The sequence below is a fragment of the Vipera ursinii genome (assembly GCF_947247035.1).
Source record: "Vipera ursinii genome assembly, chromosome: 17".
NCBI lineage: Eukaryota > Metazoa > Chordata > Lepidosauria > Squamata > Viperidae > Vipera > Vipera ursinii.
Genome location: NC_139530.1, coordinates 4688401 through 4713736, shown reverse-complemented (window position 1 = coordinate 4713736; position 25336 = coordinate 4688401). Strand labels below are relative to the sequence as shown.

Below are 25336 nucleotides of genomic sequence, written 5' to 3'. Positions count from 1 at the left end.
CTGCCTCTATGGGGGAACCGGCCCTGCGAGGGTGCTGATGACAGCGAGAGACCCAGCCAGCCTTCTCCTGCTGCATTAAATTGACAATATCCACAAACACTAAATCTCCTTAGAGGAGATCTGTAACTTAGAGACATGAAGAAATGCAGGTCTTCTGTGAAGGTTGGTTGTTGGGTTGTTGTTGTTTTTTTTGTGGGGTGGGTGAATGAAAGGCCTCCTCTGACTTGCTTTAAAGAAATCTCCATGTATAGATCTGTGTCCGTAGAATACCAAGTGCTGGACGGCGGTTCTGTTAGGATTCCTCGCAATGGAATTCAAAGCCTTGGTGAGGATAAGGCAGTTTTTCCCCAAGTCGCTGCAGTGTTTTCTGCGGGTTACGTTGTTGCCAGCCGAAAACTTAAAACTTTTCTTACAGTTTTGAACCTGCGTATTTACCTGGGCATATTGATAGATTTATTTATTCTCCCAACTTGTGGCAAAGCCAGCTGGAAAGCTCCCGTGTTTGGCTACATATAGAACGTTGCTGCCTCCTCGTGGTCAGGAAAAACACACGGGACGTTCTGTGCTGAAAAGCAGAATTGCAGTCCAGGTTAATTCTGCAATTAGAAATTAGCCTTTTGCAGGAGAGTCTACAGCTGTTTTTTTTTTTAAAAAAAGTTGTCCTGGACAGCTGCTGTGCATAAAACAAAAGTTATGAAGTTGTGGAGTTACAGCGAAAGTTCCATCTTCCAAACATCCCATCTTTTGCGCGTGCTGGCTTTTGGGGTACGTCAGCATCCGCTGAATGCGAAATGATACTTTATAGTTTTTAGGGGGGGGGAAAGAAAATTGGGGAGGAAAAAACAACGGAAAATCTTGAAAATTGGCAGAGGGACGTAAGACTTATCCAAAAGAGAAGCAACTTAGAAATAATAATAATAATAATAATAATAATAATAATAATAATAATAATAATAATAATAATAAAAGTTGGAAGGGACCTTAAAGGTCATCTAGTCCAACCCCCTGCTCAGGCAGGAAACCCTATACCATTTCAGACAAATGGCTGTCCAGTTTCTTCTTAAAAACGTCCAGCATTGGAGCATTCACCGCTTCTGGAGGAAAAGTTGTTCCACTGGTTAATTGTTCTAACTGTCAGGAAGTTTCTCCTTAGTTCCAGGTTGCTTCTCTCCTTGACTAGTTTCCATCCGTTGCTTCTTGTCCTGCTTTCAGGAGCTTTGAAGAATAGCTTGACTCCCTCTTCTTTGGGGCAGCCCCTGAGAACTAAGGAGAAACTTCCTGACAGTGAGGACAATGAACCAGTGGAACAGCTTGCCTTCAGAAATTGTGGGTGCTCCACCACTGGAGGCTTTTAAGAAGAGACTGGACAGTCACTTGTCTGAAATGGTATACGGGCGGGGGTGTCAAACTGCCGGCCCGCGGACTGGATGCATCACGCAGAAGCTGCGTCTAGCCCAGCTCCAGCATGGGGAAAAAAAGTTGTGATACGTGATACACATCGCATGACGCGGCGAGTTTGACACACCAGGTATAGGGTTTCCTGTTTGAGCAGGGGGTTGGACTAGAAGACCTCCAAGGTCCCTTCCAACTCTTGCTATTCTGTATTTGTTGCTCATTCGTTAGTGGAATCCTTTCTTTAAAAAAATCTCATCTTCTGCATCTACGAGACCGAGCATGCTAAAGTCACGTTACTAACGGTAAAAAAAGAAAGACAACTTGATTTTAGCCGTTTCTAACCATTTTATTAAAGGGACGGGGTGGCTCAGTGGGTTAGGACGCTGAGCTTGTCGATCAGAAGGTTGGCAGTTTGGCGGGTTGAATCCCGAGTGAGCGCCTGTTACCCGTCCCAGCTTCTGCCAACCTAGCAGTTCGAAAGCACATAAAAATGCAAGTAGAAAAATAGGGACTGCTCCGGTGGGAAGGGAACGGCGTTCCGTGCGCCTTTGGTGTCTAGTCGTGCCGGCCACATGACCACGGAGACGTCCTCGGACAAGCGCTGGCTCTTCGGCTTTGAAACGGAGATGAGCACCGGCCCCTAGAGTCGGAAACGACTAGCATGCATGTGCGGGGAACCTTTACCTTTACCTTTAACCATTTTATTGGAACCATTTTAACAAAAGGTTCAATATGTAATGTTGAAGGGAGCGGACTTACTTGCCTGGCTCGGAGGCCAAGACGGCCAAGCTCAGCCCGCTTCCGCATTGTCCACCCTTGGAAAAAGTGCACCTCTGCAGAACAGTATCCTTTTGTCTCCATTCAGCCTTTGTGGCTTTGAGGGTCGTGGAAAAAGCCCTGATAATGCGCCAACCTCTTTTGAAGAGAAAAATCAAGCTTTCCACTTTACCTAAAGCCTCGTTGACTCAGGGTTAGTTACCCCGTTCCCACGTTTTCGAGCCTTCTCTGGGTCGTTCCAATGTAAGACGTCTCCTTGGGTCGTCGGAAGCAGCCGGGCCTGTGGGAGGTGGAGAGTCTGATCGGGGCTCCTGGCAATTCCTGCCTCGAGGTTTCAGTGCCTTGCTAGCCATGAAATCCACTCCTGTCTCTGGGCCCTAGGGAGGAAAAATGAAACAAAACAGAACAAAAAATAAGCAGCCAGACAGCTCAAAGGAGAGTCCCTCATTGAGGAGGACGCAAGCTCCCAGGCTTGCTCTGCTACCAGGTGGGGATGGGAAGGAAGAGGGAGCACAAGGCTGCCTCCGCAGAGAGGGCACCAGCGTGACTTCTGGAGGGCGTGTGACATTGGGGATGTCATCTCAGCGACAGTGTGGAGCCTTCCGTCCGTCCGTCCGTCCCCTTCCTTTATTCGCTTTTGCTTCCTTGCGCGATCTATACCCCTGGGATTTCCTGGTGGTGCCCCATCCAGCCCAAACCAGGTCTTGAGCTGCTTACCATTTTATTATTATTATTATTATTATTATTATTATCATCATCATCATCATCATCATCATTATTATTATTATTATTATTATTATTATTATTATTATTTTTGGGAGGTCCTCCGAGGTCGGCTACGCCCTTCCACCACCACCACGTGTGTGAGCCCAATGGTTTAAGTTGCTGCAGAAGGACCACCTCCCTCAGTTCGGAGGCAGTGGCAGCCTGGAGCCCTAGGCGACCCCAGGTGTCCTTACCGTCACCAACCTCTCGGGCTGGCTGGAGAGGCCAACCACTTACTCGCTCTCTGCCTTGAGGATCAGCTCCCTGCTTTCGTTGCGGTGGTTCCGGGCCACGGAGAGGGAGAAGCTCCATTCCGGGAGCCCTAAGGGCTTCGCTCTGGAAAGCTCGGCTTTCACATGACCCGTCCAGGCGTAGTCCTTCACCAAGAAGCGCCCGTCTCTGGAAGGAAGAGAAAGAGGGAGGCACTTGAGCCTTTGCGGCCAGGCTGGATCTACCTAGCGGATAGATGTCCCTGGATTCCTAAATATAACTCACTAAGAAGAGAGAGTCAAGCTCTTCTCCAAAGCGCCCGAAGGCCGGACAAGAAGCAATGGATGGAAACTCATCAAGGAGAGAAGCAACCTGGAACTAAGGAGAAATTTCCTAACAGTGAGGACAATTAACCAGTGGAACAACCTGCCTCCAGAAGTGGTGAATGCTCCAACACTGGAAGTTTTTAAGAAGAGACTGGACAGCCCTTGGTTTGAATTGGTATAGGGTTTCCTGCCTGAGCAGGGGGTTGGACTAGATGACCTCCAAGGTCCCTTCCAACTACTACTTCTTCTTCTTCTTCTTCTTCTTCTTCTTCTTCTTCTTCTTCTTCTTCTTCTTCTTCTTCTTCTTCATCATCTTCTTCTTCTTCTTCTTCTTCTTCTTATTATTATTATTATTATTATTATTATTATTATTATTATTATTATTATTATTATTATTATAACTCGGGCGAGGGTCTTTTGACGCAGAGGGGCACTTACTCCTTGAGGTGAGACAGCAGCAGCAAGTCGTTGAACAGGTGCAGATGGACGGGCTTCATGCTGACCTGGGGCCGATAGCCGAGTCCGGCCTCTTCAACCAGCACCTGACGGAGCCCTCCTTCGCGAACCAGCCAGCGGCCCTGGCGGAAATGAGGAAGAGGCTGGAGAAAGGAAAGATGGAGGTTCAGCTTCCTTAAGGGAAACAGGGGAGGCATCTCTAAGGCACTTAGGACTTCTTGGTCTTAGCAGGGCTTGTGGCAGAGAATCTGATCTGGGCTCTCGTTGGGAGGCGTGGGGCCTGATGGGAGGAAGAGGCTGCAGGAATTAAATGGGGGGTGGGGGGATTTCGGCTTACGGTTCAGTTTCCCCTCCAAATAACTGTGCGTTTCCCCCTTCAAAAACCCCCACACAAAACAACGAAGCAAAACGGAGCCTGTTTTTTTCAAAAGGGAGCAAGGGGGCTTGCAATTCCCGTCGTGATTTCCCTCTGAAGTAACATTCAAGACTTCATTTTAGGTTGCAGGTAGTTTTGCCAGCTTTTTGAGCCTGGCGTCGAAGGAGGAACGGGCGACACACTTTGTTCCCTATCAATTGCCAAGATTGGCAACCCCCTTTGACAGACAAGCTGGCACTGGTACGTAGGCAAGCAAAAAAAAAAAAAAAGATGAAAAGGGGGAATACAACAGAGATGCAACTTTTCCTAGATTCGACCAGGACGAGTCATTTTCTCGCCCAGCATATCCTGTTGGTCAAACGCTCTGAAGAATCATACTGGTAAGGACGTCGAAAGAATATTTTCTTCTGCTTGACAGCCTGTGAAAATGGCAGAACTGCACCTTGTACTGCCTATTCATTTGTCCTCCACCCCGCCACCAAGTATTTTTATCCTAGCAGTTTCGGGGCTGGTCAATATTCTTTCAGAAGCAACGGCGGATTTCTTTCAAACCTGAAGGGAAACGGGATGGTGTAACCCCCCCCCCCTTAGGCCGGATTACAGCATTCGCATCTCCAGCTACGGAATCGTAATAACGATGATGACTTTTCAGACTGCGCGAAAGCTCAACTCACGTTGACCTTGGAGAAGTCCACCCGTTTTTCCAGCGAGGCCAACTCCTCTTCCTGTGTCATGAGTTGGACGTTCTTGTTGCACTGGGACACGATCTGGAAAAAAAAAAAAAAGGCAGGAAGAGGTTTGTCTCGCTCGCTCGCCGGGAGGAAAAAATGCGTGGAAGGAGCTGGGAAATACAAATGCGTGGAAGGAGCACTTACCTCCCCCACGGCCTCCTGGGCCGAGCTCACTGATTTTGCCAGCTCAGAATCGGGTCTGGCCCATTTCAGGATGTTCTGACACGGAGGGAGAGAAAGCACGGGCAGGTCAAAGGAATAACCAGATTCTCTTTTCCCACTTTAATAATAATAATAATAATAATAATAATAATAATAATAATAATAATAAGAAGAAGAAGAAGAAGAAGAAGAAGAAGAAGAAGAAGAAGAAGAAGAAGAAGTTGGAAGGGACCTTGGAGGTCATCTAGTCCAACCCCCTGCTCAGGCAGGAAACCCTATACCATTTCAGACAAATGGCTGTCCAGTCTCTTCTTAAAAACTTCCCATGTTGGAGCCTTCACAGCTTCTGGAGGCAGGTGGTTCCGCTGGCTAATTGTCCTCGCTGTCAGGAAGTTTCTCCTTAGTTCCAGGTTGCTTCTAAGGACATTTTCCAGGTAGCCTCGCTTTTCTCTATTTCCCCCTCCCCCACTAAATAAGCCCTGGGATTTCCTTTTGGGATTGACCTCGCCTTGTCTTGGAACCTAGGTGGGGGTCAGGCCTGGCCGCTCCTCAAGTGGAAAACCAGCAGGCTACGGGCCAGTCTCAAAGTCTAGAAAAAAACCACCTGGAAATCCTTTCGGCAGGCTCCTATCCATGCATTCGGCAGGAGCCGACCTCGACCGAAAGGTTTCTTCGCCTTAAAACAGAAATGCGTTCGGGGGGGGGGGGCGGTGGCCCTTGAGGAGAAGGGAAATAAATTGCTCTGGAACTAGTAAGTGAGATAAGCATTCTTCCCCCCCCCCCCACCCACCTGCAGTAGGATTTTGAGCCGAGTGATCCTCTGGAAGGGCAAGACCAAGAAAGCTTTCAAGGGCTGCCTCCGGCAGACGGGGTGCTCCTCCAGCGTGCGCAGGACCTGCACGAAGCGGCTGTTCCCCTTCCTGGCTTGGTGGAAGGAGCAAAGAGACATTTCAGGGGGCCCTCGGTGCGCTAACGCGCCCCACCCCCAAAGGCGATCCGAGCTGAGGAAAGGCGGGTGTAAGGTGGACGCAGAAGGGGAGCTAAAATCGGCGCTGTGGAACCCGTCTGCAGAGCGAAACCGTGGGACCCGTCAAGGAGAGGCTTTGCCTAGCGCAGCCGGCCACCAATGGACCAGTCCTTTGTTGCAGCCTGTGACACACACACACACACACACACCACCCCCAACTCTCCAGTCAGTGGGGCCTGCCGCTCTGCATCCCCTCTGGCTCCTCACATCAGCCATTGCATGAGCTGCTCCTGAGACATCTGGTTGGTGACGTAGGGAACGTAAACCCGGTGGAAAGCCGGGCAGTGTTTCAGGACCACTTCCCCGAGAGCTGGCAAGAAGACATCCTGGTCCAGGTGATCCTCCAGCTGCAGCAGAAACCTGCAGGGGGCAGAGAGGAGGAGGAGGAAGAGGAGCGTGTGGGATGCCCTGCAGGTGATTGTCCCAGGAGGCTTCCCAAGGCCGTGGCAGGTTATTGAAGAGGCGCAGGAGAGCCTACCTCTCACTGGTGTCCTTGACTTGGGAGAGATTGGAAAAGAGCTGCTTCAGTTGAGTCCCAGTGAGAGCCCCACGCAAGGCAGGAGACAGCTGGAAGTGGAAGAGGGCTACCCGGAGGCTGCGCAGGTAGGAGGCCTCGGAAGTGATCACCTCGAACATGGCCTGCCACGGAGACAAAGGCAGACTAAAGGGCTGCTGCTGCGAGCGGAAACGAATCTCGCCAAAGCCAGGGATCAGCCCTACGGTGCCTGTCAAACCAAGGCTGCGGGGAGGGATTGGATTCCCTAGAGCAGGGGTCTTCAAACTTGGCCCTTTGATGACTCGTGGACTTCAACTCCCAGAGTGCCTGGCTGAGGAATTCCTGGGAATTGAAGTCCACAAGTCATCAAAGACCCAAGTTTGAAGACCCCTGCCCTAGAGGCAAGCACCCCCTGTCAAAAAAAAACAAAACCTACTGCTCTCTGCAGCAAAGTTATTTGCGTTATTGTAAGCGCTTTGCCTACGTCCAATGAGGAAAGCTCGTTTGGGTTTTTTTCTTTAGTAGGCTATACAGGAACCTTCTGGGTCAGAGTCCGTAGCCAAAATTTATTCCCATGTGCCACTTAAACTTCCCTGCAATGCAGCGCTGAAAAGTCTTGAAACCTTTTGGCATCCTTAATCACTTAAGCTTTTAGACAGGCAAAATCGTTCATCTCCTTCCTCTCTCTCTCTCTCTCTCTTTCTTTTCTTTCTCTCTCTCTCTCTCTCTCTCTCTCTCTCTCTCTCTCTCTCTCTCTCTCTCTCTCTCTCTCTCTCTCTCTCTCTCTCTCATACTGGGAAGAGACTTGTGGACTTCAACTCCCATGTGCACGTCTTGGGTACCTCCTGTAGGTGGCGCTGCTGTGACGGGAGGCCCTCCAGCAGCCCTCTGCTTTTCACCTCCGGGATCTCCTGCCAGAAGGAGAAGCTGTAATCCCGCTGGGGGGAGAGCGAGGCAGCCCCTAGCAGGGCGGAGGAGAGCAGGGCGGCGGTGGAGAAGCTGGCACCCAGCGGGAGGGCCCGGGGCTGCAGCTCTGGTGGTGCCTTCAGCCGGTTCATCCCAGGGGTTTGAGAGACGGGCTCTGACCGGAAAAGCGGGACAGAGGGAGACGCTCAATCCGGCATCCCAGAAGCAGTGGGAACCCTGCCAGCCCCGGGCGGGCATCGCTGGTGGCTGGCATCCTTCCTTCCACCCACCCCGGAGACAACCCCAGGGCGAAGGCTGCCTTACATACTGTAGTTTGACTCTCTCTGTTGACGGTCAGTTTCCTTCGTCCCTTTTCCAGAGCTTCTCCAGAGTATTCTAGAAGCAAAAGAGAGAGAGGAAGAGATCGGGGAGACGTTGGCTCTCTTAGTTGCCTCCTGTCCTACCGTTTGGCAGATTTGCAAAAGGCCCTCGGGTTCCCGTTGGGCAAAAGACCCAAAGCTTCTCCCAGCGCTGTTGTTGTTTTACGAAGCTCTCAAGAGACGCACGGATGAATTACACCAGGAGAGCAGTATCGTTGAAAAGCTTTTTTTTTTTCCTACGGAGAGGCTTAGCTTGGAGTCTTGCTGAGGACAAGAGGACACGTAGCAACTCAACCTAACAACAGTTCGTTTGGCGACGGTGTAACATTACGGTGGGGCTTTCGACCAATAATTTTCACCCTTACGACCATTACAGCGTCCCCGTGATCGCGCAATTTACATTCGGACCCTCGCCAGCTGACTCCCGTTGACAAGAACTGCAGCGTCCCGGGATCAACGCGACCCCCTTTTTTGCGACCGTCCGACAAGTGAAGTCAGTGGGGGAGCCAGGTTCACTCAACTGCCAATTATAACAACCGCTTAACAAAGGCGGCAAGACAAGTTGTCAAATGGGACCAAGCTCCCTTCACAAATTTCTCGTTTGGCAACTTAAAATTCTGGCTGTTAAGCCGAGGGCTACCTCTACTGCCAAAAGAGCAACGTGGCCAATCAGTTAAGGCAGCGAAATCTGACATCCCCGTTTTCCCAGGGCCGCAAAGGGGAAACTGAGGAACATTGGGGAGAGCTACTTCCTAGCCTAAGCAAAGCATCTTCTGCATGGCTCGGTTCTTTCCCCCCCTCCCCCCAATCCCTGCCCAGGTGGGCAATGGAGGATACCTGGTGCCCGGGCGTAGCCGTGGCTGCGCCCTGACCTCGGGCAGGCTCTCCTGGGGAACATGAGGGGCCGGATTCTGGGACGCCATTGCCGGGGACCTCTGCACGGGCTCTTGGGTCTCTCGATAGGCCTGGCAGCTGGGTGATGGCAGAGAAGGACAGCCGCCTTTGCGGTGCCTCCGCGCCGCACAGCTCGATGCTGTCAGTCCAGAAGGAGACACTGAGAAAAGGGAGCAGAACACACCCCCACACCAGATGGCTCCTGTTGGGAAAAAGGAAGCCGGTTTTGCGCCTTGGTTGTCAAAACACAAAACTCTCCCGGGGTTTCTTCCTCTGCTGCTGCCTGCCTGCCAAAGTCGCCCTTGTTGGCTTTTATTTCAGGGTTTCCGCAGCTCCCGCCCGCCCCTCTCTGTGGGTCGGGGATGGGCAGCACGGAGACGCGGTCGCTGCCCCTTGTGTCTGTGCGAAGGCTGGGCTGCCAAATCATTGGAAGAGAGCGGGAAAGGAGAGCCTCAAATCGAGGCAGAATGTGTGTCTCTGTGTGTGTGTGTGTGTGTTTGTGTGTTTTCCCCCACACACACCCATCCCTGAAGGCCTTGTGGGAGGGAGATTGGAGGAGTTTTCCTGTTGTGTGTTCGTGTGTGTGTGTGTGTGTGTGTGTGTGTGTGTGTGTGTGTGTGTAAAGGGCAGCAAGAGGGAAGCTGCCATTTGACATGGCGGTGGCTCTGCTATATGGAGCAGATGCACTTCTTGCTCCTTTTCCCCACTGCAAGGATGCCTCCGTTCCCCATCCCCACCCCCACCGGTGTCTTGAGGCGCGTAGCCTTTGGGAAAAAAAAAAAAAGGGCCCAAGGGGGTTTACTCAACTAGAGAGTGGGAAAGATCTTGTTTGTGCCCGGTAGACGCTGGCGGGTCTGCTCTGGGGAAGCGCAGCTGGGGACAGGGACATCGATAAAGTGGGGGACCCTTCCAGAGCGGGAGGACATTGTGTCCTGGATCAAGAGGGCAAGTTGTCTTACTCCAAGTCCTTCTGCACCTCCTCGCAGAGGCTTCAGGAAACGCCAGCATCTTGACCTCTGGTTGTCTCCGTGTCTCTTTGCCCTGCCTTTCTAATGGGCTTCCTTAGTGAGCAATGAAATGGCTTTATTGGCCAGAGGGATTCATGGCAGCTCTGGCCTGGCCACCTTCCTCACTTTATAAGTCTAGTTCTTTTTTTCTTTTTGGCAAAATCAGTGAAAAGCTGCCCTACCCGGGAGCGAAGGTGTCCTCTTCTGAACTGGTTCTTGCGTGGGAGGAACTGCTTTTCCCCCTCTTCGATCATACTCCAGACTGGCACGGAAATAACCAGTAGCTTTTCGAAGTGGTAGGAGAGTGTTCAGTTACGTTGGGCATCCCATTAGCTGGTTTGTCCAGCTGCCATTTCTCACGGGGAGCCGGAGAAGGGCCCTTGACCTGTGCCAGCCCAAGGCCTCTGCCCTTTGGAAAGTGGAGAGCCATTTAAATCCCTCCCTCCCTCCTTGCACCCCGGGATCCAGTCGTTGAAGCTGTTCATTTTCCCAGCCGTTGGATTTTTTTCTTTTTCTTTTTCCCTGACCGTTTTGGAGGTTGTTCAGCCGGGAACAGATCCGGAACAATAAAAGCAGCCTCGTTTCACGGCGGTCAGAATTCCACTTAAGCGAAACAACAGCCCCACATCTGGTTGAGCTCTTAGTTCCTGGGAACAGAATCCCGGGAATCGTGGTTCAGTCCCGCCAGGGGGAGCGACCCAATGGGGCTTATTGACTTGAATCGATAGGGGTAGACAACATCGCGGCGCTTTTAGGATTAATAAATATACAACGCCTTTGGTGTGTGGAACATCTTTGATGCCCCCCCCACCTCCCCCCGAGTGTTCCCGAGGGCCACAGTGCAATAATACCTGCGCTCCCCACTTCCCTCCCCGTCTTCTGTCTGCAACAGCTGGAGCCCTCCCCCCCCCACTTACTGCTTTGGGGGGAAGGCAAATCACAGCTGGAGACTGTTGAGTCTGTGCGGTTGTTTCAATTAAATAGTGACCCAATGACAAGGTTCAAGGGACTCGGCACATGCCCAGGGGCACACTTGTTTGCATTTGACCCGATGGGTATTTTCTGTGTCCTAGGAAGTGCCTCCCCCCACTCCCCACTTAAGAAAGTGAGCCAGATATGTATTTTTTTTTCTTTCTTTCTCTCAGCTTGGATCTTGTCCTTCGCTGGCCCCCGATACAAATGAGCAACTCAGGAATATTGAAAGTTTCCAGCGCTTTCGTTACAGAATCGCGCCAGCAAAGCCCCCAGGGTTTCCCCTCCTCCCGCCCACCCTCCCTCGGCCATTCATGGAGACGAGAGATCCAGATCATTCCAAGACTTTTTATTAAATCCCCCGTTGACGCAAGACGTACAGTTGCAACTTTGCGTTGTCGCGACAGAAAGGTGGGACTAGGAGTGACCTGGGAGGGTGCTAAAAGACCGCTGAGTTTCACTTCCCAAGCCACCAGCCACAGCCACGGGGCAAGGGAAGGTAGGGGAGGGCCGTGTCTCTCTGGTGGGGGGGGGTCCCTTAGTCCAATCTTCCGGGTCTTGGAAAGACGGTCCCTCCCGGTCTCCGCTGCCATTGTTCGTACTGTTGAGGGGGGCTTCTTGATCAAAAATGGAGGGGGAATGCACCACGGTGGCCACGCTCGGACCTCGCCAGTAGGGCTAATTCATACTGCTGGATACAAGGCTGCTTGCTGCACAAAGAGAAGTAGAAATAAAACAGAAGAGCCTCTTTAGAATAAGGCAGCAAAAGCCGGCTCCCAGGTGTTGTTTTTTTTGGGGGGGGGTTGGTTTTTTTTTTCTTCCCACGATCTCCACCCTACTCGGGGCAAAACGCGGCAGACGGGCTTGCAGTGAGGAACTGGAGAGGGCAGCTCTGATGAAATGAGTCGTTTTAGTTGAGCGTTAAGCGGTTTGTTGTTGTTAGCTGCGAAGTCGTGTCCGATCCATCGCGACCCCATGGACGACGTTCCTCCAGGCCTTCCTGTCCTCTACCATCTTCTGGAGTCCCTTTAAGCTCACGCCTACGGCTTCAGTGACTCCATCCAGCCACCTCATTCTCTGTCGTCCCCTTCTTCTCTTGCCCTCAACCTTTCCCAGGCTTTCCCAGCCTCTTCTCCAGTGAGTCCTTCCTTCTCATGAGGTGGCCGAAGTATTTGAGTTTTAGCATCAGGATCTGGCCTTCTGAAGAAGCGGTTTATTTAATCCAATAGGGAGTGAAAGCGACGGAATGCCGGGTCAGATCAGCTGCCGAATAAAGTGCACTGTGGCCTCTGGATTTATTTTGTGTTCTGTTATCTAGACAGCCTCAGGACTGCAATCTTAAAGGGTTTTTTTTTTTTTGCCTATTTGGATGGCGGTTCCATATTTAATACCTCCCGTGGAAAGAGCCCCACTCTTAAAAGGCATGCATTTCTGGAGCCGGGATGCCCTGGCGGCCGAGAAGACTTAAGAACCACCCCCCACTACCACCACTACAAGGCTTCCTCTGATTATGTTGCTGTTATAGAAGCACAGATGGTACAAGCATCACAGCACAGACTGCACCACAACACAAAGAGGGCCATCACGCCATACTACAGCAGCGCGGCTCGCTTGTTGTGAAGAGAGAGGCACAGATTTTGGCGGAGGGGGGCAGAGGGGAGGGCGCTAAGTCTCCCCGAGTTTCTCGGCTGGAAATCCGAACTTGCCAGAGTGTGTGTGTGTGTGTGAGATGCACAGCCACTCGTTCGTCTTCACCGCACAAGCTGGCGAGACCGTGGAAGCCTGTGTGGTGCTGGCTCTGGGGAAGGGGTCCATACCTGTCCCTCTTCTGCACCCTTCTCTTGACACTGGAGCAAAACACACAGACACACACAGCGTACACACACACACACACACGTGTTGTGCTTTGGGCCACTCTCGGTGGACTGACCTGGGGTGGGAGAAGTGTCGGGACTCACCGTCCTCAGCAGGACTTCCTGGTTATCAGCCAGAGCCTGCTTAGCCAAGTAACGTTCCCTTTTGATCTTGACTTGCAGGGACTCGGGGATGTCCGGCACCAGCCAGTCAATCAGGCGCAAGCAGGAGAAGACGACGTGCTGGAAAGAGAAAGAGGGAGAGAGAAGACACCCCCCCCCAATCCCAGGATCATCAGCCCTTATGACCACCTGGCCAGGTAAGCCAGCCCCACGCTCTCTTTTGGAAATGAAACTTTGACGGAAAGAGAAGGGCTGCCCCAAATCCCGATATCGGGGTCTTTTCGATTTCCAAGTCAGCTCCCCGGGTAGAGAAATCTTAGCAACTGTGTTCTTTCGCAAAAGAGCGGACAATCAGTATTTGCCCAGATTGACAGGAGGGTCTGACATTGGAACACGACCTTGCCTTGGCAAATGGTGGCTGAGATCCACCAAATTTCACCTCTACTTGGATAAAAACAATAACAACAACAACAACAGAGGGTTCTCAGAGATATTATTCAACCGAATAAATCCTGGTAAATAAAGGGGATAGTTTTCAGTTGCAGGAGGAGGGCATTCTGAGAGAAACGAACCTGGGCTGGAACTTTAGGCCAAACCCCGGTTATACGCTGAGAAACCTCAGGTGTTACATCGGGAACGGTCATGAGAATTCCCGTTCAACTAAATAAGCAGGATCGAAATCTACCTTAAACAGATCGTTGTACTCCATTCATGCCTTTTTATTTTTAAGCGGGCAGAAGGTTTGAGCCAAGGGATACGCTGATGCGATCCTTGGAAAATGAGGTGCTCTAAGTAATACCAAATGGTGAACATCACCGAAGAATTAACTTTTGGAAAGGCCTGCATTCCTTTGACCTAAGCTGGGCCTTGCTTGCTCCCAGTAGGCCACGGCTGCTGAGTGCCACGCGGTAGTTCTCTACTCAGACTCCGTCCATAAAAATGTCTGGCTCTCACCTCAAAGGCGATGATGAAGCCCAGGCGAATGGCCAGGAGCTTCCAGTAGAACAGGGTGTAGCTCCCGTGAGCATCGCGGAAGGCTTTGTACCTGTGGAGGGGCCACCATGGCAGATGAGCATCAAGGGGTGGGGGCAAGGCCTAGCCACGATCGCTGGCGACGGAGGCCCTCCGCTCACCTGCACATGGTATGGTTGCCGTGCACGTAAGCGGGTGGGGAGTAAGCCAGGGTGAAGTTCACGTAGCCACGGAGATGGCTGTCATACTCATATTGGTAGAGGATTCGTGGCAGGAAGTCCGAGGTGAAGGCAATGAGAAAGGCCTGGGGATATAAACAGGCAGGAGTGGCTGTCATTGGGAAGGGGGGGGCTTTCTGCTGTTTCACTCATAGCCCCAGAGAAGGTACGGACACCCACCCACCCCACATTCCCCCAGCAAAGGGATCTCGGAAGCTGCCGGTCGGTGGGGAAACAGCTTGAGGCTCTCTGCCGCTTCGTCTCGACTCACGTTGACCACGACGGAGATTTGCGCCAAGACCTCGAGGAGGAAGAACCATACGCCGATGTCCTGGGCCCGCTCAGCCACGGGTCGGCGGTACTCGCAGACAAATTTCTGGGCGTCCAGACGGATCTCGACCCAGTTATTGAGCAGGGCGAAGAGTGGGGCCAGTGGGAAAGCCGCCACAAAAATGGTGATGAAGCCAAACTGGAGCACTAAAAGAAAGAAGAGGCCACGTTCGCTGTCACTCTTTTGCAGAACCCCGAGCAATCCCCGGGGCGACGGGAGGAACAAGGCTCGTGGTCTGCAAGACTGACCCGATGATCCTTTGGGGGGCTGGGGGGGTGCTCTACCTTTCTTACCTCTGCATGTCATACTAGGCCGTTTGGGTGACCAAACGTTCAGGGTGAGGAAGAACTGGAAAGGATTCAGTTATCCGAAAAGATACGAAGTCTTAACGAAAGCGGAACATCCAATATAATTGGACTCCCTTTCCTGGAAACCTATCTTTTGGACGTGGGGAGGCTGGACAAGTCTGCTGCCCACCACTTCGTTAGCGTAGCTCTCGATCTCTGGAGAGCCACTTGTAGAAAGGATCTCCAAGTCTCACTGGATCAAGGGATGGCCTGAATCTAAACCCCGGGCTCCTTTTGCTCCTCTGTGTCCCAAAGGAGCTGACTCCTCTTCTCCCCGTCTGCTCACCCATCTCCAGGTACTCCTCAAAGAGGCCTTCACATTCAATCAGTTCATAGTCTTCCTCCCACCGCTTGGGCTCCTGGCAGATCTGACCCCCTCGCACCTTGGCCAGCTTCCTTTTCTGGTGCCAAGCCTTCAGCTTGCTGCAAGGAAAGAAACGGGACGCTTGGGTCCGGCTGTCCCCTCCGCTCGGGAAATGCCACTCAATTTACTGGCGCTCCTTTGACCAACCCCCACCCCCGGTTTCTCTGCCCTGTCCCAAGAAGGCAACTCACGGGACGAAGAACTCCTGGACGTTGCTGACCATCTGCTTCCCAACCATGATGACGAACAGCTGCTGGGCCAATTCAATGAGACACCCGCCAGGACCGCACTGCAGGAGGAGAGGTGTGTGTGTGTGTGTGTGGGGGAAACACGCCTGCACCTGCGGCATTTGCAAGTCACCTCTGTACAGCGGGGACAGCCGTGACGGGAGCCTCGGCGGTGGCGGTGCAGCAAAAGAGAATGCATAGGCGTGGCGTGGCTCGGCCCAATTCTTTGAGGAGTGGCTGTCGGTGCCTGGCGCGCGCAAGGACCCCGCTGCTGCCGCCTTATACTTACATCTTCGTTCCTCATGCCGAGAAGCTGTCCGTATTGACTAGGGTAGCCCACAAACCTGCTGGGAAAAAGGGGAAGGCGTTGAAAAGAATGGAAAGTCAGGTCCAGCTCGGAGGATAGGAAACCCGAGTCCTTGCCCGTAGGTGTGTGTTTTGCGTTAGGAGCCCAACTCTGGACCAGCGCAGGCTTTCGATGGGGAGAGAGTCACGATTTGGCTAATCAGGTGGGAGGCGAACGGGGGTCTCTGTCCAAGAGGAAGGCCCCAGCTGAACTCAGAGGCTCCTGGAGTCTGGCTTGGCCCCCTCTCGCGTTGTGTGAGAAGGGCTAGAAGATTGCGCGCGGACCTCCACCCCTTCCCGCCCCCAAGCGGAAACCTTTTCGCTGCGTCCCGTACCTGCCTTTGAAGAAAGCCACGTAGAAAGGAGACGAGTAGAAGTTCACAAACTGGAAGATGAAGACTTTGAAGGTGAAGGCGTCCTCGTGCTGCGTTTGAGTCCGGTGCATTTCTGCAAGGAGAAGCAGAGCGGGGTGGGTGGGGTTGGGGTGAAGGAGGCCAAGCCGGATCGAGAATAGACGCCAACGGAATCGGCCGGAGTTCTGATCGGTCTCTTTTCCAGCGACGGGAAGGCCCCCTCCCGATAACCAGCGGGAAAAGTTCCAATTCTGAGAAAGGCTGGTTTTGCTTTGTTTTCCACCCCTCTTCCCCACAATTTCCCAAATGACCTGGAAAGGAGGTTTTGAGTTTCTTTTAAAAAGGCGCGACGTCCTGGCCTCGTTGGCTACCTTCGGCAGAACGATGGGAGTCTCCCACTCACCCCATCTGGTAAGTTTCTCGGCCAAGGAGGTGTAGACCTGGCTCATGAGAAGGATGAGCACCAAGTTCACCATGGAGCTGCTGATGTTCGCAATGTTGCTTGCCTGCAGGAAGAGAGGGGAAGAGGCCCCATTTTGCCCCATTTTCTCTTCTCTCAACACTCTCCTCCCACCGGGGGTGTGTGTGCGCGTTTTGCCCTAGCCTTTTGAACTTTCGGGGTACCCCGGCTAGCATGGCAATAAAGATGCGTAAAAACAAACAGCTGAAGGCTTTCAAGGTAATATTTACACAGAAAGTAATTTCAGACCACCGTAACTTAGGTGTGTTGAGGACCACCAACGGCAAGGGCAGAAGGCAGGTGAAAGCTTCGCTTTCTACTACTGCTATGGTTGTCTTATGAGCCGTGTATTAGATCTGGGGTCTTCAAACCTGACCTTTTTACGACTCGTGGTCTTCAACTCCCAGAATTACTCAGCCTGAAGTCCACAAGTCCTAAAAGGGCCAAGTCTGAAGACCCCGGATCTAAGCCTGTGGTTTCATCAAAATGGCCAACTGAGGAATTCTGGGAGTTGAAGTCCACAAGTCCTAAAAGGGCCAAGCTTGAAGACCCCGGATCTAAGCCTGTGGTTTCATCAAAATGGCCAACTGAGGAATTCTGGGAGTTGAAGTCCACAAGTCCTAAAAGGGCCAAGTCTGAAGACCCCGGATCTAAGCCTGTGGTTTCATCAAAATGGCCAACTGAGGAATTCTGGGAGTTGAAATCCACAAGTCCTAAAAGGGCCAGGTTTGAAGACCCCTGGTCTGGATCTAAGCCTGTGGTTTCATCAAAATGGCCGACTGAGGAATTCTGGGAGTTGAAGTCCACAAGTCCTAAAAGGGCCAAGCTTGAAGACCCCGGATCTAAGCCTGTGGTTTCATCAAAATGGCCGACTGAGGAATTCTGGGAGTTGAAGTCCACAAGTCCTAAAAGGGCCAAGTCTGAAGACCCCGGATCTAAGCCTGTGGTTTCATCAAAATGGCCAACTGAGGAATTCTGGGAGTTGAAATCCACAAGTCCTAAAAGGGCCAGGTTTGAAGACCCCTGGTCTGGATCCAAGCCTGCGGGTTCATCAAAATGGCCGACTGAGGAATTCTGGGAGTTCAAGTCCTAAAAGGGCCAAGTTTGAAGACCCCTGGATTAGAGTGCTAGCGAACTGGACTGTGGACCATTTCAAACTCAGCTCTGTCTCCCCCGATGCTTTTTCTCTGTGCCGACAGAAAGAGGAACTGCCCACAGTTCTGTTCTCCGTGAAACCCTAGTTCTGGAGAAAGGGTATGGAATATCTCTGGGGAGGCCCAAAGGAATCTTGAGGGAGGAGGAGGAGGTCCAAGCAGGGCCAGCAGCGCAGCCCTCACCTGCGTCATCAGAACCCTGTTTCCAGTGTGGTACATTGCAGTGCTGACAATCCCACGATACATGATCACCGACACCAAGAAGATCATCACCACGCAGAGCTGAGGAGGAACCAAGAGACGAGAGAGAGGAGCAACAGGGCTTCAGGATGGGGATCTCTTTCTCTCCTCCCCCCCCTCTCCCCATGGCAATAGCCCCTCACCATGATGACAATAGCCATGGACCCGGTCAGGATTCGTGATAGCCGGTCACGCTCAGGGAAAGAGGGCTCCTTCAGGCCCGTGATGGGGTTCTGTTCCAGGCAAGGGGCCATAGCAGCAAACTCTGGGCGAGGACGCTCCTAGGGTCAGGCAAGAGAAAGTGGGAGAGGAAAGGGGTAAAAAAAAAATAAGGGTGGGAACGAACGAGGAAGTGACCTTGTTGAACTCAATGGGAGGTTTGGTGTTGGTTTGTATTTTGTGCCCGGCAAGTGCCTGGAAGGTTGCCTGCCGTTTTCTTGGCAAGATTTCGGAGGTGGCTTGCCCTTGCCTGCTTCTTCAGGCTGAGAGAGAGAGAGAGAGAGAGCGACTGGTCCAAGATTGCCAGTCGCGCCTAGGGCAGGACTAGAACTCCCGGTCTCGTAACGTGGTGCCTTAAGCACTACATCATACAGGCTCTCTCAGCGGGAGTTATTGCCCGTTAGGCGAGGGTGGTGACTTCCGCCTGGTCTTAACTAGGAGCTGATTTGTGATCGGTATCCCTCCCCGGCGTTATTCTGCTCTTCTACCGGCGTTATCGGTGACAGAATTGGATGCCTTTCGGCAAGGCCATGGTTCAGCTGGGCAGAATTACAGCTTCGTTGGTTGAGTCAACCTCTTACTGTCTTCGGTTAAACTGGCCCGGCAATGCCCGCTGGCCACCCAACGATGAAAGGCGAAACGTAATTCGTATGAATCGTCGCCTCGGTCTTGTGTTCGGTGTGACGGGTTCCATGTGGCAGAGCAGGAGAAGGAAAGAACAACGGCCGGCTGGCTTGGCCTCTCCGGTGGGCAGAGCGAGCGGGAAAGGGGTGGGGGGGAAGAACGCTTGCCTCCTCCTCTTGGAAGTCCATGCAGTCCCAGTGGTGGGCCAGAGTGGCGTTCCTCCGTTTCCAATACTCCAGGAACGTCACAGCCCAGAAGGACATGAAAATGCTGAAGAAAACCGTCCCCGGATGGTCAAAGAGGTACCCAAGCTGTGGAGAGGGAGAAACAGAATTGGGGGAAGGAAAAAAAACCTGGAGGATTGGCGAGCGGCTGAGGGACGAGCAGATTTGACCTGGGAGGATCCATTCTGCTTTTCACCGCAATCTCAGGATTCGCCCCAAAGCGTCTAATTTTAGGGGCTTGGGATCCTTTGGAAGGGGGTTTGCCTCCTTGTTGCAGTGGTTCCCTGTGGGATACCGAGCAAATGAACGAGGAATGGGGAGAAGAAAACAAGAAAGAAAGAAAAACGCCACCCCAAGCTGCTGATATAGCTGGGTAATTGTTCCCATTTTATACACACGGAGCAGCCGGATCGCCTGTGCCCTCTGGCATCTGCACCGAGGTGGGACTTAAAGTGGCTTCCGTGTGTCCGTCTCAGGAACCAGTGGATCTCAGATCTTCTCCCTTGCTCTCCTTAAGGAAAATCTCTCCCCCACACACACACACACCCAAATCGGTGAGGCGGCAAGGAAGCCATGCTCCCCCTCAGCTATGCCCCCTCCCCGGAAGGTAAGGGAATTCCCCCCTTGCCTTTGCCATGGGGCAGATCTCGGAGAGGTTCCAGTTGCCGCAAGTGTCACACAGAGGGCACATGAGGAATTCTCCCCCACTCTTGCAGACCTCTTTCCTGGAAAGGGGGGGGGAAGAGAAGAGGAGGAAACCTTTGGAGCCTCGTTCCCCCCTCTCAACTTAAAGGGGCCTGCCTAGTTCAGGATTCTGCTCTCAAGGGGATCTCTCCAGGAGGACTCTTAGCAGATGCTCTGGTGCTCAGAGGTAGACTGCCCTTCAAGCTGGAGGCTGCGTAATGGTAGATTGGGCCACGTCACTTAGAAAGTGCAGGAAGAGTTTTGCATTGGGCCCAGATCTTTCTTCTACCGGTTAAGTGTGCCCTGCTCCAACCTCGTGCCGTGCACAGGGGCAGGCTTCAGGCACAGGCCCTACGTCCTCTAGGAAGAGCCTCGCAAACAGCGATTTTCCATGAACAAAACGGTGCTCGATACATTTGGTAAACAAGTGCTCATTTTGGACAAGGAAGTAAACAACTTGCAGGAGAAAGATGTGACTCTCCCATGTCCACTCCTGGCAGCCTCGCTTTCCTTCCCCGCCCACCCAGTCTCACCGGCGTCCTTCCACACTCACGCTGGCAAGTTCCTGTCCAGGGCGAAGAAGCCAGCGAGGAACACAAAGCTGCCAGTGGCTGCGGCTGGGATCAGCCAGGCTGTGTAGAAGCCTGCAAATAAGAGAAGAGAAGAAGGTCATGAAGAGTTCCCCCCCCCCACTTTTCCCCACCTAGAGAAGGTAATCATGCTGCACAGGTTCTGGCCAGGCTGAAAACGCTTGGGGAAGAATCGATTCGCACATATGTTTAATTTGCTTTTGGGTGAAACCGCTTCAGGCGTGTCTCGCCGTAGACTAAACCATAATTTTAAGGATGAGCTGAGATCGCACAATGCCACGACGTGGCCCGCATAGTACGCTGAGCTTGTCGATCAGAAGGTTGGCAGTTTGGCGGGTCGAATCCCGAGTGCCGCGTAGCAGAGGGAGCGCCTGTTACTCGTCCCAGCTTCTGCCAACCTAGCAGTTCGAAAGCACGTAAAAATGCAAGTAGAAAAATAGGGACCGCTCTGGTGGGAAGGTAACAGCGTTCCATGCACCTTTGGCGTCTAGTCATGCCGGCCACATGACCACGGAGACGTCCTCGGACAAGCGCTGGCTCTTCGGCTTTGAAACGGAGATGAGCACCGGCCCCTAGAGTTGGAAATGACTAGCACGCATGTGCGGGGGAACCTTTACCTTTACCTAAAGTTAAAATGCATCGTGTGCCAATGAAATGCCAGTTGTGCTCTTGTACCCGACCTCGCTAAGGGTCCGTGCAACATACTCTGGGGTCTTAAAGCAGGGGTCTTCCAACATGGCCCTTTGATGACTTGTGGACTTCCAACTCCCAGAATTCACATGCCTGGCTGAGGAATTCTGGGAGCTGACGTCCACAAGTCATCAAAGGGCCAAGTTGGAAGACCCCTGCCTTAAAGGCAAGTTGTTCCCAGAGTTTGCTCAAAACCTGATCCATGTTTTATGCTCTGGAAGGGGAGGGGGGAGGTTTTACATTGGGCAAGGGAAGCAAGACTTCCCCCAGTCCTATGGATGTGTCTCACCTAGCCAGGCGAAGTAGATGGCCACCTTCTCTCCAAAGTACTCCCGGATGTGGTCAAGTGGTTGATACTTGTACCAGCAGGCCCAGCGGGCCCAAAAACGGTACAGGATCTGCCGTGGGTTCAGCTCTTCGCTCAGCACCTCAAAGTCCGGGAGCTCATAGGGGCCCTAGAGAGAGAGAGAGAGATTGAGGGGATACCCATCGTCCACAAGGCAAGGAGGTCAAATTCCCAAAGAGAGCTTGGCAGGGCTTTTAAAATGCTGGATCCGGAATACGAAACCCAGTAAAAAGACAGATGCCAAACAACTTCTCCCTAAAAAAAAAAAAGAACCAAATTTTGCCCGACGTTGGAAAAATGAAAACTTACCAGCTGAAGGAGTGCTAATTTAGAAAACTCTACAGAGTGTGCAGAAATGGATAGATTGGCTTTAAAGATTAAAGAGAAAGAAGACTCGGGGTACTTTAGAACAAGGGGATAGCCTCTATCAGTGGCTAGAAAAAACGAGTTGGAGAGAAAGGCAACAGAGATATATTTTGGAATGGAGAAGATGGATCGATTATATTCAGAATAAATATGGGACTAGAAAGTTTCATTTAGTACATGAATAAGTATTAGTATTATATGATGTGTTACTAATTAGGTTATTTAGTTATGTTAAGAGGAGTTAAAGTGCGATAGAATTTATTGTGTCTTTTTTTAGTTGGTTAGCATATTTTAGCTTAAGTTGGTTAAAGTTTATAACCCTGGGAAGCTCTGGGAAGTCAGGGTGGGGGGGAGGGGGAGGGAGGGAGTTTATGTTTTTAAAAATGTGTTTTAAAACTTTTCAATAAAAAAAGAAAAAAGAAAAATGAGTTGGAGAGAAAGGCGTGTGATCTGTAATTTTGACTATATATTAGCAAGAAGGAGGCTATTGAGTGATGCATTAACATAGAGTTTATGATAATGAACTAAATCTATTATTGTTTGTTAAACATATGAACCCAGACGTTAGGCTGTTTGCTAAATATTGAAAATGTTATTTGGAAAAATCCTAATCCTAACCCTGACCCCACCTTATTCCTAACCCTATAATATATATATATATATATATATATATATATATATATATATATATATATATATATATATATATATATATATATATATATATATATATATATATATATATATATATATATAAAAGGCAGGAAGGAGAGCCCTTCCTTGACCAATAACTGCGCTGGGGCCAAAGAGGCAGGACTTCTGGGTCGAGATGGAGCCGGCCCTTCTGGGCTCGACCTCTCTGTTTTACTGCTCTGCTGCCCGCCGGGAAGCCTCCGTGACACACTTACCTCGTGCAGTGGGAAAGCAGCAGAATAGACCCCTTCGTTCAGCAGACGGTCGATGCCTATTTCAGCGTGCTTCCGTTTCCCGTAAATCGTCCGTGCCAAGATTTCATACACCTGCAGGCGGTATTAACTGGTCATGCACCGGGACACAGAAAGCCAGAACAAGAACTGCACACGCACGCACGTGCACACACGCAGACGCGCGCGCACACAGAGGAAAGCGGGGTGGCTGTGGCAGTGTTTGGCCACCTCCGAAGAAAGCGTGCCAAGGTTGGCCTCATCTGCTTTTCCCCTAAGAGGGCTTACGATGCGATGCCTTTGCGTATTGGTGAAGTAGGAGTCGCGCAAATCGCTGCCCAGGAACCTGGAAAAGAGAGCGGCAGATTGAAGCCGACACCCAACATAAAATGTCCTTCAAAGGCCAAAGGGGCTTGGTGTAGGGGGGTGCAAGACACCGGCTTTGACGGAACCTGAGCTCTCTCCAGCAATCCTTCCCTCCTCATTTCGGGCGAAGGAAAACCCTAATGAAGGGAACGATCAACCTTCCCATTCGCCATCCAGGCACGCTTGCTCTCACTCACCTGTCGAGCTTGGACTTGCGGAAGGCACAGGTGAAGTAGTCCACAGGCTTGTTCGGCACCCTCTGATCCATGAGGTTGGGGATGCGCAGCTTCCGAAGCAGGTTGTCGGAACTATTTCTGTCTGGGTTGGGGTGAGCCTGGGAAACGAAGAGCAGGTCAGGAGGTCCCACGTGTCGGGACAGGGAGGAAGCCGAGCTCCTGTACCGCACTCCGAAACACCACACAAAAAAGAGCCCAGGACTTACTTGGAGAGGCGCTCGCATGCACAGCTCCTCGGCGTAATACACCAGCACCTCCCAGGGCGTGCTCAGCTTCAGGTAGTGGATGCTCTTGTGTTTGCTCTGGGTCTCCTCCTGTAAAAGCAACCCACTGGGTTGGGGGGGGGGCGGGTCGCGAAGAGAAGGAGGGTGCGGGGGACACCCCAAGCAAGAATTCCAGGAGCCCCAATTGCAACCCAGCACTTTTCTGCACGATGATGAGAGTGGACCTCTGCCAAGCACTTGGGTCAGTTTCACTTCAGTGCGAAGGAACGTCAGGACTGAGATGATATTTCTGCCAAATACCAACGGTGTCTAGACAGTCTCTGATGCCAGCGTGGCACTTCCCGTATTACTGCCACCCAGGGCGGCGGGGGTGGGGCGCCTTTCCAAGCCCAGAGACCTTTGCTGCAGAGACCGCACCTTCTCCATCAAGAGGCCGGCGTTCCGCAGATTTTTGAAGAATTTCCGCTTCCACCTCTCGTGCCGCCCGTAGCGTTGGTCCCAGCCACCTCTTGCACCTACTGCCGCCCCCGCCTCGCCCTGACGGTGCGGCTGTTTGCCACGTCTCCTCTTGGTATTGGGACAGGCTTTCTCCTCCCAAACCAGCACGAAGTCTGCAAGCCAACCGGACGGGCATTTTTGAACCTTTGTCCAAAAAAGCTTCCACGACGGGCTACGTTATTATCAAACGGAACCGCGAGCGTTCTGACTTCTCACGGGGCGATTTGCCACGCGTTTTTCCCAAGTGCCTGCCCCTTTGCCCCGGGGCAGTTTATCTCGGGCATTTGCAAAAGAGCTGCTGGGAAGGGGTCCCGTTTCATCAAGGATTTCTGCTTTGGCCAAATCATCCGGGTGAACTCGGGAACAAAAAAAAAAAACATACCCCACATTCCCTCTGCTGGACTCTCGCGTGCTTGCGCTGAGGAAGGGTTCATTCGGGACAGCGTCCGAGGTCTCTCCCACCCCACCCCCAGATCTGTCCATTTATGCCACCAAGTAGAAATACTCACCGATCTTCGTTTTGCCATCTCTGAAGTAATTTCCTCTGGGGCTTTTGGAAGGATCATAACCATCTCTGCCATCAATATAGACCGTATCGTCCTCTTCCGCATCCTGCCAATAAGAAGGTTGAGTGAGACCAGATGGGTATAGACAGAGGAGTTTGGGATGCCTCAGGGGCCAGCTGATGCTCTGGGTTGGAAAACATGACCGCCAGGCTGGAGAGTACCCCTGTCCCACATTAGAGGCTGTATTTTAAGAGATCTTAGCAGCGTGGACCACAATTTTGGTGCGTGTCTCCCCTCTCTTTGTCTGCTTGCTTATGAACCCAGTGCTGCGCCAGAGGCTCCTGTTTTGGGGTGATTGGTTGTGCCCACCCATCGCAAAGCCTGGTCTGGCATCACAGAATGCATCGCCATGGCAAGGAGGCAGTTACCAAGCCCTCCCTTTTCTCTACACGGCCTCCACAGAGACTCGGCACCTCAATCATTTCAGGGTCCTGAATGCCATCGCACGCTTGCCGTCCTACAGCTCTTGCCCTCTCAACTCCCCGTGCTCCTGGGGAATTGGGATCTGCCCCTTGTCCTCTTGTGGGAACTTTTCACGGGTCGCCTCCTGAGGGAGGGCTCACCCGAGCATGCACAGAGTGCTTTCGCCCGCCGACGCCACCGTGACCAGATCCCACAGCCATCCCTGAGCAAAACGATCCTGGCAAGACGGAAAGTCTTTTTTTTTTTTTTTTTAACAACAAAGGCCCAGTCGGATCCCATCATTTCTCTTCGAAATTCGCTCTGCCCGTCTACTTACGAAGCTACTGGCGGAGGTCCCGTTTCGAACGGCTCCGGCATCGCTGAAGTGGGGCCCGGAGGAGCCCTGGGACACGCTGAGCAGGAGGCTGGCATCGGGCGGACTCAGAGCAGACGCTTTCTTGCGGATCATGGTCTTTTGGCAAGAGAAGGAAGCTCCGAGACTGGCTTTCTT

At 52.1% G+C, this 25336-nt stretch overlaps 2 protein-coding genes across 2 annotated transcripts; both read right to left on the bottom strand.

Annotated features, from left to right (window-relative positions):
• Positions 1-1923: 1923 nt before the first annotated feature.
• Positions 1924-11473, bottom strand: ARHGEF19 (Rho guanine nucleotide exchange factor 19; the record flags this gene model as incomplete). The annotated part of the gene is made up of 12 exons (XM_083375624.1): positions 1924-2549; positions 3175-3336; positions 3912-4072; positions 4980-5072; positions 5181-5255; positions 5989-6118; positions 6433-6585; positions 6704-6864; positions 7564-7802; positions 8880-9061; positions 9189-9316; positions 11261-11473. 12 exons carry the CDS (start codon positions 11471-11473, stop codon positions 2507-2509), a joined length of 1740 nt encoding a protein of 579 aa, XP_083231750.1. The 3' UTR covers positions 1924-2506.
• On the bottom strand, positions 11221-25336 carry LOC310648166 (anoctamin-7-like). Its single transcript, XM_083375906.1, has 23 exons — positions 25163-25336; positions 24367-24469; positions 23777-23970; positions 23342-23449; positions 23097-23233; positions 22822-22879; positions 22519-22629; positions 21188-21353; positions 20172-20262; positions 19563-19659; positions 18878-19021; positions 18011-18148; positions 17811-17909; positions 16417-16519; positions 15996-16107; positions 15605-15659; positions 15280-15377; positions 15011-15147; positions 14318-14523; positions 13990-14132; positions 13811-13901; positions 12811-12976; positions 11221-11590 (listed from the first exon to the last, which is right to left on the bottom strand). The coding sequence occupies exons 1-23, from the start codon at positions 25292-25294 to the stop codon at positions 11559-11561; spliced, it is 2721 nt and encodes a 906-aa protein (XP_083232032.1). The 5' UTR covers positions 25295-25336; the 3' UTR covers positions 11221-11558.

Coding starts and splice junctions, on each gene's coding strand:
- LOC310648166 (XM_083375906.1), bottom strand. CDS start 25,294: ATGATCCGCAAGAAAGCGTCTGCTCTGAGTCCGCCCGATGCCAGCCTC. Junction 23,450..23,776: donor CCGGCCTCTTGATGGAGAAG/GTGCGGTCTCTG, acceptor TTGCTTTTACAG/GAGGAGACCCAGAGCAAACA. Junction 16,520..17,810: donor ACAGGGTTCTGATGACGCAG/GTGAGGGCTGCG, acceptor CTCTTCCTGCAG/GCAAGCAACATTGCGAACAT.